The 13,409-nt window shown below is 50.4% G+C and overlaps 1 protein-coding gene and 1 long non-coding RNA gene across 5 annotated transcripts in view; one reads left to right on the top strand and one right to left on the bottom strand.

Moving 5' to 3' along the window:
- LOC108283796 overlaps positions 1–13,173 on the bottom strand; it is a 16,574-nt gene extending 3,401 nt beyond the window's left edge. Inside the window, exons 1-3 of the long non-coding RNA XR_005195720.1 lie at positions 12,934–13,173; positions 8,569–8,714; positions 3,097–3,149 (exon numbers count right to left, since the gene is read on the bottom strand). This is a non-coding gene — a long non-coding RNA (uncharacterized LOC108283796). The remainder of the gene's footprint in view (positions 1–3,096; positions 3,150–8,568; positions 8,715–12,933) is intronic.
- TUB (TUB bipartite transcription factor) overlaps positions 1–13,409 on the top strand; it is an 88,259-nt gene that overhangs the window by 51,541 nt on the left and 23,309 nt on the right. Inside the window, exon 1 of one of the 4 annotated variants that reach the window (XM_017500344.2) lies at positions 11,724–12,060. The exons of the other annotated variants lie outside the window; for them this stretch is intronic. Coding sequence (XP_017355833.1) covers positions 12,023–12,060 — 38 coding nt within the window. The 5' untranslated portion in view covers positions 11,724–12,022. Of the gene's footprint in view, positions 1–11,723; positions 12,061–13,409 lie in introns of those variants that run through there. 4 annotated transcript variants of the gene reach the window in all.

The following is a 13,409-nucleotide window of genomic DNA, read 5'->3' as shown; positions in this document are numbered from 1 at the left end:
ACTGTGGGAGGCCGAGGCGGATGGATCACGAGGTCAAGAGATCGAGACCATCCTGGTCAACATGGTGAAACCCCGTCTCTACTAAAAATACAAAAAATTAGCTGGGCATGATGACGTGTGCCTGTAATCCCAGCAACTCAGGAGGCTGGGGCAGGAGAATTGCCTGAACCCGGGAGGCGGAGGTTGCGGTGAGCCGAGATCGCGCCATTGCACTCCAGCCTGGGTAACAGAAGCGGAACTCCGTCTCAAAAAAAAAAAAAAAAAATTTTTTTTAGATGTAGTCTTGTGCCATTGTAAATGACATCTTTTTCATTTTCATTTTGCAAATGATTATTGTCTTATATAGAAATGTTCTTGGCTATTTTTCCATCTTTTTATCTGGCAACTTTATTGAACTTTCTGTTTCTGGAGTTTTCTTATTGATTCCCTTACATTTTCTCAGGTCCAGTACAGTAGGTTATTTGCAATAATATAAACCGTGAGTCCTCCTTTCTAACATAGACTAATAACTGCTCATCAATGCCCCCCTCAGGAACTTGAAAGAAATACATGTAGTTGGGCCTTCCTCTGTCCCCACTGAACTGGAACTTCAGTCTCAGCCTTTGGGCTTCCGGCTTCGGCCTTCGGGGCAGGGATGGGAGGTGGATTCCAGACTCAAAAGTCTGCAAAGGGGAGGAAGGCCTGGCTTCTCTAAAAGCACACCAGTATAGCTACAGACCAGAGCCTTGATTGCTTTGTAGGAACTTTTTAAATTTTGGGGCCGGGCGCGGCGGCTCACGCCTGTAATCCCAGCATTTTGGGAGGCCGAGCCGGGTGGATCACGCGGTCAAAAGATCAAGACCATCCTGGTCAACATGGTGAAACCCCGTCTCTAATAAAAATACAAAAAAAATTAGCTGGGCATGGTGGCGCGCGCCGGTACTCCCAGCTACTTGGGAGGCTGAAGCAGGAGAATTGCCTGAACCCAGGAGGCGGAGGTTGCGGTGAGCCGAGATCGCACCATTGCACTCCAGCCTGGGTAACCACAGTGAAACTCCATCTCAAAAAAATAAATAAAATTAAATAAAATTAAATTTTGGTCTGTGAGCAAGGAAAGTCAGTGAAGGATTTGAAGCAGGAGGTGCAAGGATAGATTTGCTTTATGAAAAAATCACTCTCACTGCCATGTGAGAACAGACTGCAGGGGGCCGGAGGGAGAGGCGGGGTGCAGATTATTATGTAACCACAGCTAACTCATACTGCATCTTTTAAGTGGTTTACATATATTAACTGTTCAGTCCCCAGGACAGCCCAAGGCATACAGGTGGTTCATGGCAGAGCTTGTTCCTAAGCACTCATCAGCTCCACTCTTTTTCACGGAGAGGGGGGTGGGACTTCAGACCCACTTACGGAGTGCATCCTGCGCTGCCATCTGTCTTCTAGGTGTGTGGCTGGGTGAGGGCTGGGTCTGTGCTCATCATGCCTTTTTCGTAGGGGTAAGCCTAGCCTGAGTGTTCGGCTCTCCCAGGGCAGTAGGAGTGGGAGGTGAGAAATGTATATCCTTTCAATGTAAATTTTCAGATGGGCCCCTTGATAATGGAACTCCAGTGATGTAGGGTGCCTCAGACCTTATCTAATGTTATACACTGATACACTGAAGCCAAGAAAATTGGGAAGGCACTTGTCTATGGTCATATAAGAGGCTGGGGACCTAGACCTCAACTCAGGATTCCTGACATTCAAGATACGAATGGTGTTTTTAGATCAAGTGAGAACATGGGCCTATAACATCAGCAAATGTCTGGTCACCTGTAAGGGGGCAAGGAAAGTTTCGTATGAGATTCCTGTCCTTCACCAAACTGCTTTGGTTGTCTGTCAGAGCCAAGAGGATGGAGCGGGACACAGTTCAGAATAGGCAGACTGAGCTCGGATGTGGGGAGCCACAGCATGACATAGAGAGCTGGGGCGTATTTGGGGCAGGGGTTGGGAGGCTGGGGCAGAGCAGAGGATGACCTGAGCTACAGGAACACACAGTGGCCCGAGGCCCCTCCCACTGGGGAAGGGAGACTTCTGAAATCCATCTGAGGGCCAGCCCAACTTGCCTGTCTCCAGGGAGACCCCAGAAATCCTCACAAGTGCAAGGCCTGGGACAGGGCCACCTGGCCTGAGGTGTCCAGCTCAGAATCCCAGGGCCTTGTCCTGCTCTGCTGAGCCCCTGTCCTCAGGGCTCCACTCATACCTTCCTTGGGGTCAGGGGAGGTACAGGAAGGGGCCACTCTGCAGCAGTGGGGAAGGTGGTGACAGCTAAGCAGACACAGAGACATGAAGAGCAGGTGGGCTTTGATCAGACGAGGGGTCAGGAGAGAGACACAGCGATGCAAAGGACGCAGAGGTGGAAGGAGGCAGAGGCAGGCACTGCCCCGCAGCCCCACCACCCCTGGGCATGATCTCACTTGATGAGGCCTAGAAGGAGTCTTTGCACATTCCTCCTCAGGGCCAGAGCTCAGTTTGGAGATGGCAGAGGGGGAAGGGGCCCTCTCTCTTCCCCGCTTCCTCCCTCCTAGAGCCCAGGCAGGGCAGCAGTGGTGGGACCACCTGTTCTCGCCCTCATCTGCGGTGGGCTGGCGGCAGAGGCCCCATGGCACAGGCTTGGTGAGGCTGAGTAAACCCTTGCTGCTGTGACCACCCACAGTGCTTCTGCTTCCTTCTGTATAATAGCTCCTTGGGGAGCTGCCAGCAATCAATGAGATAATACAAATGAGCGCTTAGCACAGTGCTGGCCCTGTGTGAGGGCTCAATGAGTGGGAGCTCAAAATACGAAATGTTGTCCCATCTCTGTGGTGCGTTGGACTTCCAGCACGGCATTCACAGGCTCACGCTCCTTCTCAGTTCAGCCTCATACACTCTATGCAGTAGGCAAGGCGTACATTGTCTCCATTAAACAGATGAGGAAACTGAGGTGAGCCTGAGCAGCGTGGGCTCTGGTCACCCAGTGAGTTAGCAGCACAGAGAAGATAAGAATTCAGCTCTCCTAAGTTTCGTGTGTTTTCACTGCTGTGTTTCTTATACAAAATACAAGAATGCTAACACAAAAAACAATAAAGCAAGAATTCTCACCTTATTTCAGAATGGAGCAAAGTATAATCATCTTCTTTTGTCCCCTAACAGCCCTGCAGTAAAGAGGCAAAATATCAGAGAAAGTTTAGGGCTGAGAGGAGTCTTTCATGAAGCACAGAGAGGGGGACATCCTTATTTAAGGTCACACAGGACATTAGCAACCTAGCCACGATTGGAACCTAGCACTAGCGCCCTTTCCTCTACAGCTGCTGCCTCTGTAGGTCTTGGAACTTTTATCTCCACTTCAGAGTCTGGAAAACTGAGCCCACAGCTTGATTTCAATCCCATAAATGACCTTTGGGACTCCGCTTCCTCGGTGGCTCTAGAGTCTGGTATCTAAGAATCAGCAGCAGCAGAAGGGAAGGCTCATGGAGCAAAAGGTTGCTGTGTTGGGAGTGATAAACTTTTCAAATAGTTTAAATTGCATTTCAGGGACTGATTCCTCTTGCTGGGGAGATTGGTTTGTGAATTCAGAATAGGATTATTTAATATGCAGTTCACATTTTAAATAATCATGGTTTTCTTAAAGCAGGGAGAAAAACAGGTCAAAAACACCAACTCATAGGCTTTTCTGAAAGGTTACAAAATAAAATGTTCTTTGCTGGAGGATATAAAGGAAATGGCTCTCTGTTTGACAAAGGAGAGGGCTCTGCTAGATAAATCCTGCATTTATGAATAAATGAGAGCTCTCTCCCTCTCTTCCTGATCAGCTTAATTCCTTGTTGCCTATCTGCAAATCCAATAATGCTGGTGAAACAAACCCCTCCTGGAGGCTGAGCACAGGGGCCTGAATGCTTAGCCTGAGAGCCACTCTTTCTATTTATAATCTCAGCCCCTGCTCCCCAGAGAGCTGGGCTTAGATGCCCTGTGGGCAAGTGGGCAAGAGGACTTCCTGGGAACAGAAGCTTCCCTGGTCAGGGACACTGTCCTCCAGCCCTGGGTCTCCCTGCCTAGGAAGCAAGCAGCAGACGCCTCAGAATGAGTACAGAGCGGTATCACGGTTCAGCATCCTTCCTGCTCTTCCTCTGCTCCCTTCCAAGATAAATAACCAGGCTAAGAATTGCATGTGTCCTTGCACCCACGGGCAGTAAAGTGCAGCCACTTGGCTCTTGTCTTAGTGACACACTATATTACACTAGGTGATTGAGGATATGGCAACCTGTAAGGCATTACAAAATATATATATATATATATTTTTTTACCAAAACTATATTTGTACTAATAGTGTGTGTTTATTGTCTGTCTTCTCCAATTTGGGGGCAGGCATGTTGTCTGTGCTGTTCAGGGGTCACTAGGAGGTCTTAGGGGCCAAAGCTGGAGCTAACAGGAGGTCTGCGCACCTGGAAGAAGGGTCGCCTGGAATGGAGGATGTAGTCCCTGGGGCAGCAGAGTGGAAGCGCCTGGACTGTGTCTCTCACCCTAGGCAACTCTGTATGAGACCACAAATGTGTCAGCTGGTGGGGCTTTTTTATAGAGCATTATACTTGCCTAAAATATTGTATCCCATCTTATAAGTCTGTTACTCTGTCATCAAAAATTCTCTATAAGGCTGGCTGCGATGGCTCACACCTATAATCCTAGTGCTGTGGGAAGCCAAGGAAGGAGGGTTGTTTGACCGAGGAGTCCAAGACGAGCCTGGGTGACACAACAACACTTCGTCTCTACAAAAGACTTAAAAATTAGCCAGGTGTGGTAGTTTACACCTGTAGTCAGCTACTCCAGAGGCTGAGGCAGGAGGATCATGTGAGACCAGGAGTTCAAGGCTGCTGTGAGCTATAATAGCACCACTTATAGTTCAGCCTGGGTGACAAGAGTGAGACCTTGTCTCTCTCTCTCTCTTTTTTTTTTTTTTGAAATGGAGTCTTGCTCTGTCACCCTGACTAGAGTGCAATGGCGCAATCTTGACTCACTACAACCTCTGCCTCCCGGGTTCAAGCGATTCTCCTGCCTCAGCCTCCCAAGTAGCTGGGATTACAGGTGCCCGGCTAATTTTTGTATTTTTAATAGAGACCGGGTTTCATCATGTTGCCCAGGCTGCTTTTGAACACCTGGCCTCATGTGATCTGCCTACCTTGGCCTCCCAAAGTACTGGGATTACAGGCATGAGCCACCATGCCCCGCCAACACTCTCTCTTAAAAACAAAAATTCCCCATAAAGGTTGCTTAATGATCCATCCTGTGAACACTTGACTACTTACTTAATGGAGTCCTAATTAGTAGACATTTTGTTTATCCTCCCTCAGCCAATTTCCCCTATTAGCCATAAAGTTTCCATCAGTATCTTTGTATATAAACTTTTGACTTCATTTTCCATTTCCTTTGGCTAGTTTTCTAGAACAGGAATTAATGAGTCAAAGGGCTAAGGTGCTCATCATCTGGTTTTCTCTGGAGAAAGGTCGATCTCTGGTCTCTTCAACGCTCATCTGCCTGAATCTGAATTTGAATCTGAAATTAAATCTTATCTGTGTGACTTTCAGCAGATTATGTATAACCTTTTTGTTGCTTCATCTGTAAAATGGGGATAATAATAGTACCTACCTTGTTGTGTTGCTCTGAGGATTAAATGGGAGAAGTCGTGTGTAATTGCTAAGTTGAATAGGCACAGGCATGACTCATGAGATATAATCATAAAGCAAACTTTGTTTTTGCCTCCCACAGTCTCTTTAAATTTATTCTATAGGGCTGTGTTCCCCTCTAAAATTATATTAAATTTAGGGTAAGTCCCATGACTTTTCTGGCCATTTTCAGGTAACCAGAGGTTGTCTTGTCAGTAATTAATGCATTCTGTCTGTTGTAAAAAAAAAAAAAAAAGAAAAAAATCTTCAAACGTCAGAGTTACACCATCTTTTTCCCAGCACAGTCTGCTGCAGGCCAGCTGCCTGTGGGGAGCTTGCACATGAGAGTCCCGACCCTTTCCAGGGTCCAAGGTGGAGGGGGAGAGAGGTGGGAGAGGAGAGGGGCGGGAAAGGTCTTCAGTGACTGTACTCTTGAGTTGGTGTCATGTTGATCTCTGGACCCTCTCCCTAATGGGGGTGTTTTTGTGGGTTGGTGGAGTCTCATCCTGCACCTCCCTTGATGAGGGTGATACTCTCTCCCCATAGCCGATCCCATGGCTTCTTTCTCAGGCTCTGGGAAATCTGGTCTCCCTTGGTGTCACCCCCTCCCACAGAGGAGCCCTCTTGGAGTGGCTCTAAGACAATCACATCTGGCTGTCTTGCTGGGTCCCACCTCTGTCCACAAGAGACACTCACGTGTGCTTTGCCCTGCAAACCAGGGAGCAGGGTTGATGCTGGAGCAGCAGCACTCTTGCTGCTCTTTGGATTTGTCCACTGTGGCACCAAGACCATTGTGGTCACATATCAACCAACTTAGAGGTCTCCTCTGGCTTTGAGGTGAAGGTGATAGCACCTTGCAACCCTCCCACTTATTTTTTTTTTTTTTTTTTTTTGAGACGGAATTTCACTCTCGTTACCCAGGCTGGGGTGCAATGGCGCGATCTCGGCTCACCGCAGCCTCTGCCTCCTGGGTTCAGGCAATTCTCCTGCCTCAGCCTTCTGAGTAGCTGGGATTACAGGCACGTGCCACCATGCCCAGCTGATTTTTTGTATTTTTAGTAGAGATTGAGTTTCACCATATTGACCAGGATGGTCTCGATCTCTTGACCTCGTGATCCACCCGCCTCGGCCTCCCAAAGTGCTGGGATTATAGGCGTGAGCCACCGCGCCCGGCCCAACCCTCCCACTTATTAGGGATCACGGGACCGACAGAGGCTCTCTCTGAAATTCATTCTAAACTTTCAATAACCCTTTTTTCAGCCTCTCTCCTATTTTGTATGTGTTAGAGATGGGTGTCAGCTAACGGCACAGACTTAGGTTTTCACCACCTCTTTTCCAAGAGGTGTATCCCACTTCACTTTGGAATGTGGTATCTGTTCATTTGATGCCCCAAGTGGAGCCTGGACCAGAAGCATCCCATCTCATTCCCCCATTGCCATTTTTGTCTTTATGAAACACACAGAGGAGTGCCTGGGATAGAGCATGCACTAAACAAATGATAGCTGTGTGTGACCCAGGCTCACAGGCTCTCTAGTTACATTCACCTCATAACCGTTCTATCTGGTTTTATTCCTATTACTTTGTTTTATGCCCTATGCATTTTTATGTTTCCTGTAGATTATGCTTGTGTGTCGGTGTGGAAATTATTTGCTATTATTTTCAGCAGTGATTTGAAAAATAGACATATTGTTTTTAATTTTACTAGTGGTTGACCTACATTTTTCTCAAAGACATTGTAAGCCTATTTATCTCAGTCATCAACGGTGGTGCAAGGGTCTTTGTATATGCTGCAGTTATTTAAGTGGGAATGACAGAGGGCTTTATCTGGCCACCCATACTTACGCTACCGTCTTGCCATGATGTCTACCCACATCTTCGAAATGGCACTTGACTCTGTTTTGGGGCTGGCTTATCTTTGTCCTGGACTTTACTCAGAGCTGTCTAGCAGTAGTCCATGCTGTTAGCGTTGTCTCCCTTCCTTAATCCTCATTCTGCTCCCAATTATTTCTTTCTAAAGGTTACATCTGGGCAGATTATTCTTGGCTTAAAACCCTCTAGGGGTCCCCCATTGGGAACCACATCCTGACAACAGCCTATAGGAAATTTCTAAACTCTAGGATAATTGCAGACTCCCTAGCTTGATGTTCAGGACGACATATGATCTGGCCCTGCCTTAACTTTCTAGGCCCATTTCCTGCGATGCCAAACCCTTCACCTACATGGTGCCAATGCTGGCTTGCACCTTGGCTTTCAAGTACATTGGGCATATACTCTCATGTCTCCATAACTGTGCTCATGTCATCATCTCTGTCTGGAATGCCCTTTGGTAAAGGACCCTAGCACAGTGCCTGGTCAATTGTAGAATCGCAGTAACTGTTAAATTTTCCCCTTCCTTTGTTATCAGCCTGTCAAAATCCTATTCATCTTTCAGGGTTCAATACAACCATCATCCTTTTCTACTCTTGGGAAGGATTGTCCTAACCTGACCTCCCCCCTTCCAGGGACTTCCATTGACTGTCTCTTTTCTGCGCCCCCTCACCCCCAGCACATTGTACACCCATGTTGAAACACCAGTGCCTTAATGTGGGGTACAGTCATTATTTCTTCCTATCTCCCCTGCTGAACTGAAAGCTCCCTGAGAGCAGCCATGCACCTGACCCCCACCAAGGGCACTGCAGCCCTGCATCAGGCTTTGAGGGACTAGTTGATGTTTGATTGATTTGAATTGCCTTCCTCAGACTGCAAGGTCACAATGCCAGGCCACTGGGCAGGGCCCAATCTGAATGGATTATCATTTATCATTCATATCCCTTTGCTTCCAGAATTGACTAGAGGAGGCCCACACTCAATAAAACCATCACATTAACTACAGCACATATAAGACCCCACGTAGATGGCTAAGTGCCAAAATGCTAACCTTCTTCCTTGGGTGAACTGATCCTGCTGAGGGGGGTGGCCCTGGGGTCCTCAGGCTCAGGTGGCGGCTGTGAGTGTGTCTGTTGCCACTTCAGTCTCCATGCATTCCTTCACTCCCTCACAAACCATAACCATGTTTGAAAATGCCTAAAATGCAAACAGGATGATTTAAATTCATAGCAGGTATCTTACCCTTGCAGGATTTGGGCAGGTGGTGAGAGAGGCATGTTGGGATTGCTGTGTGGTGGTGTTTCAGTCAAGATAACCTTGTTCCTGGGGCTTATGCCCTTCTTCAAGGGTCACTGTTACAATTCAGATGTAAAAATCTAACGTTTACCATGGCCTAGTATAATATTCATCATATGACTTTCCGGAGTAGCTTTTTGATGGAAGCCAAGGGCATAAACTTAAAATGTCAACCACGGAAGCCATTTGAGTGGAAAAACCCATCATGCATTCTGAGTTGAATGTGAACGCTCATGCACTCCATAGATCTCAAAGAAGCACACAGATCATTCCTTTGCATGCACACCATCCAACAAATGTTCTTGTGCGGTCTTGTTCAGACTGCAGGGCCATCTCATACACATACACACACTTCCGTGTACACTGACACAGTCCTACTGCCCCCCGCCCCGGCTTCCTGTGCACACACCCACACTCATGCATACACTGGCACGGAGTCCCACTGACTCTTATACATCCCATGTGCATACACACATGAACACATACACACTTATATTCATGTGTACACCGGCACTCAGTCCCACTGATTCCCCCATATCCCATGCACACACACACATGCACACGCACACACATACACACTCACACATATTGTATATATCGGCACTCAGTCCCACTGGCCCCCTCACATGTCATGCACATACCCTCACATGTACACACACTCACACTCATGCATACACTGGCACTCAATCCTACGGTTGTCCCACATCCCATGTGTATACAAAACTTCTGCAGAAAGAGACTTGGAAAGCCATCTTATTTCTGTACCTCACTCTGCCTCCAGATTTTGCTCCCTTAGGACAGAGCCTAAAGTGTCTATTTAATAGATTCAATTACTCCAGGCTCCTGAGACCTTCCAACTTAATTCTGATTGCTTTAAGATGTCAGGTAATTTGGAAATAAAGGGAGGAAAACAGCTTCAGATTCTTGAAGGGAAAAATCTTTTAGACCCTCATTGTGTCTGACACCGTAGCTACTGACTTCAACTCAGGAAGGGGTGGCCTGGAGGGTGGGGCCTCCAGGGGTCAAAGCTTCTGGCCTCTAGGCAAGGTTCTGTCCTGAAGGTCGGAGACCTCTAGGGTAATGCATTGTTGCTCTGCTGTGCCCTCCAGGGTAGGGACCAATCTCTGCTGCATTTCCTGGGAGGCCAACAGAGTCCAAGCCAAGCATCCTAGCAGGCAACAAAACAGCCCTGTTTTTTTGCCTCCTGTACCTCACTCCCAGGTGTTTCATTTTGTCTGCTCTCTGTCCCCAGTGACAGTGATAGCTCTTGGAGGTTGATAAATAACCAGAGGTCAGAGTGTTCAGAGAGCATCAGTGCTGTGCCAGACAGAGATGGGTCTGACCTGTCCTGAGCTCCAGAAGCCTGGAGAGAGAGGGTGTGTGTGTGTGTGTGTGCGTGCACGCGCGCGCATGTGTTCAGGTGTGTGTGTGTGTGTGTGTGTGTGTGTACGCGTCATGAACTGTGATAGGCAGAAAGGAGGCTGAGGGTAAGGGCTGTAGACCCAGACCATTTGTGTGTGAATGCTAGCTTCATCATTGATCAGCTGTGTGACTTTGGGCAAGATCCTTGCCCTCTCTGTAACTCAGTTTCCTCTGCTGTAAAACGGGTATGATAATGGTGCATACCTTGTAGGGTGGCTGTGAGGATTAAATGAGTTACATACATAGCATCTGACACAGCCTCTGACACTCACCGAATATTCCACATATTGTGGTTATTGTGTTTTATAATTGATGGACAAGAGAAGGCAAGGCTGAAGGGCTCCGAGAGTCCTGGGATGGAGGTCTGGCTGTGGCTCCAGGGCAGCAGGATGAGCCCCCTTCCTCAGCCCACGTGGCTGTTCTCACACTATGCGGGGCAGTCCTGATGGCCTTTCATCAGAAGATCCCCGCACAACACTCTCCTGGCGCAGCTGGTGCGGCAGAATCCAGGAGGCACATGAGGACGCCCGTGGGCGTGTGAGGACCGTGCCCCTCTGCAGACCTCTCCCTGATCACCTGCTCCACACGCAGGCCCTGGTGACTCCTCAGCCTGCTGCTCCTTGCTTCCACTCGCCCTACTGTGGGTCCTCTGCCTTCTCAGTGTGCCATGCCTTGCATTCAAGTCCTGGTCACAGCCAGGACTTCCTCAGTGCACAGAGACTTTCAGAGGATCTTTACAGAGGTTTTTGCCTCCTGTTAACTGCGCCCCCTAGGAAGGGCTATGGAGGACACAGATCACAGAACAATTTCAGCTCCACCACTCCCCAGCTTTACGGCCTTGGGCATCTCCGCATTCCTATTCTCTGGGTTATGCGGATAAGATGTTTTGTCTCTCAAGGATATTGTGGAGATTAAATATTAGAAATTTGCAAGGGCGGGGAATGCAATAGACAGTAAATGCTCCCCTTCCCTTGACGCTATAGCTTAGATGGGAGGGAGCCACAGCTGAGGAAATACCTCCTTTACTTAACCCAAAGACAGAGAGGGTTCCCCAGGCTGGGGTGTGGGAACTTGGGGGAGAGGGAAGGCCAGCCTCCACGCATCGGCCCGGAGGTTCCCCCACCTCTTCCTGCACGACTAGATTCTTCCTCCATCCGCGCCCCCGGCACGGTCCCTGTCCTCGCCAAATCCGCGCAGCGGTTTCCCATCCCATAGCGGAGACAGGTAGGTCAGGTATGTAGGGAGGTGTTCGAGTGATCCTCTTTTCACTGAGGACGAGACTGAGGCTTGGGAAGCCTGGGGACTGGCCCGGCGGCAGCGCCGCTGTTAGCCGAAGGTGGGCGCCGGCGCGCGATTGGAGCAGGGATGGCGGCGATTTCGGGGGAGGGGGCAAAGGCGCTCCGCAGGCCCAGAGCCGGCCGGGGGTGGGGTCTCCGCGGGGCGGGGCGGGGCGAGGGAGAAGGGGCGGGCGGCCGCCGCCACGCAGTGCTCCCGCCTCGGCGCCAGAGAGGCGCGGGACGGTGCGGGCGGCCTCCCCGCCTCCACGCGCGCGCACGCCCCGCGCACTCCCGCTGCTTCGCCCATCGCGCCGCGCCGTGCCGCGCAGGCAGCCGCTCGCAGAGCCAACAGCCGGGGCCCTGGCGTGCAGCGCGGGCCTCGGCGGGGCCCAGCGCCCCGGCCCGGGAGGATGCGGCCCGGGGCGGCCCGGGAGCTGAGCAGGGCCCCCGTGCCGGCCCTACCGGGCCCCGGCCTCCAGAGCCGCAGCCGCCGCCCCGCCCCCGAGAGAAATGACTTCCAAACCGCATTCCGACTGGATTCCCTACAGGTATGCGGGCGCAGGGCCGGGGCGCCCACCACCCCTGACTCGGGACGTAGGCTGGCGGGGGATACGCGGCCGGGATGCAGGGCATTGCTGCCCTCCCCACCTGTCCCAGCACTGGGGCGCGGGTTGGAGTCGCTGGTCTTTCCTCCCTCAACTTTGAGGGCCCCTGCGGACTGATCCCGCTTGCCCCGCTCTATCCGCTTATCCGCCAGGGTTGCTGGAAGGGGCCTTGTTGGGTCAGGGTGCACCATGTGCCCGCCTGGGGAGGGAGCCCACACTGCTCCAAGTCCCCTCGTAGGCCCAGCACCCCAGTCACACGCTGTGCAGGGTGCGCGCACACACTCATACATCTGCACGCCAGGACGTCCGTGTCTTGGGCCAAAGACGCTACCGCTGGTTTGTTCACACTCTCCATGCATGGATCGGTGAAGACAGTTATTCTGAACCAAGAGCACACTAGTGGTCATGTGCACATGAACCCATATATTCAACACATAAGAATTCTTGGGCTCACACAGGCATATACCTGTGTATCGGTGCACGTCCACATCGTGTATCTGGAGAATAACTGACACCTGCTACTCGCTCACAAGTGCTACTCAGTCTCTTTCAGAGATCGAGTAATCTACTTGCTAGCAGGCCTATACTTGGACACACACCAGCTCACAGTACATAGAACTGCCCTCACATGCACAAAAGCACTCAAGAATCCAGGCACACTCAGGGAAGCCCACCACCCTCTGCTGCCAGGCACTGTGGTCTATCTCAACGATGGCAGGGTTTTCCCACTTGTGTGGGAAGGGGCGGGGAGGTGATCTCGGGCCTCTCACAGGTGCAGGTCTTTCCCCATCCACTCTATTCCATTCTCTCTATTACCAAGGAAAGGAGCTCATTTCCATGGCAGCGCCAGATTCTTGGCCACCCATTGGCTCCTTGGTTGCCAGGGGTTACGGGGCTGTCTTTAGGCCTCCTAGACAGACTTGTGTGTAAAAAGGGAGCTGGACTGCTAAGACCCCCTGTGTTATTGCTGACCCAGGTGCACGTGCTAGCGGACGGCAGGATCAGATCCTCAGGACCTGCCTTGTAACACAGCCTGCTCTCTGTTGGAGCCTCATACCAGTCACTGACAGAAAATAGTTCTGACAGGGCTCTTCTCTGAGTCTGTCCAGACAGCGTCCCAAATGGAAACCAGCTGAAACCGCCCAAGGCTTGTTAAAAGCAGACCCTTCTGAAAACAGGCACGAGGCCTGGGAACTCAGGCTTTCTCTTGAGCATTGTTGTTACCTCTAATCTCAGCTCCTGTGGGGGATTCAGGGGTTCCCAGGTTATTTTGTGTCTCTCCACACCACCAC

This window comes from Cebus imitator, unplaced genomic scaffold, assembly GCF_001604975.1.
Source record: "Cebus imitator isolate Cc_AM_T3 unplaced genomic scaffold, Cebus_imitator-1.0 Scaffold265, whole genome shotgun sequence".
Lineage (NCBI taxonomy): Eukaryota > Metazoa > Chordata > Mammalia > Primates > Cebidae > Cebus > Cebus imitator.
This window is presented reverse-complemented; position numbering and strand designations above follow the sequence as displayed.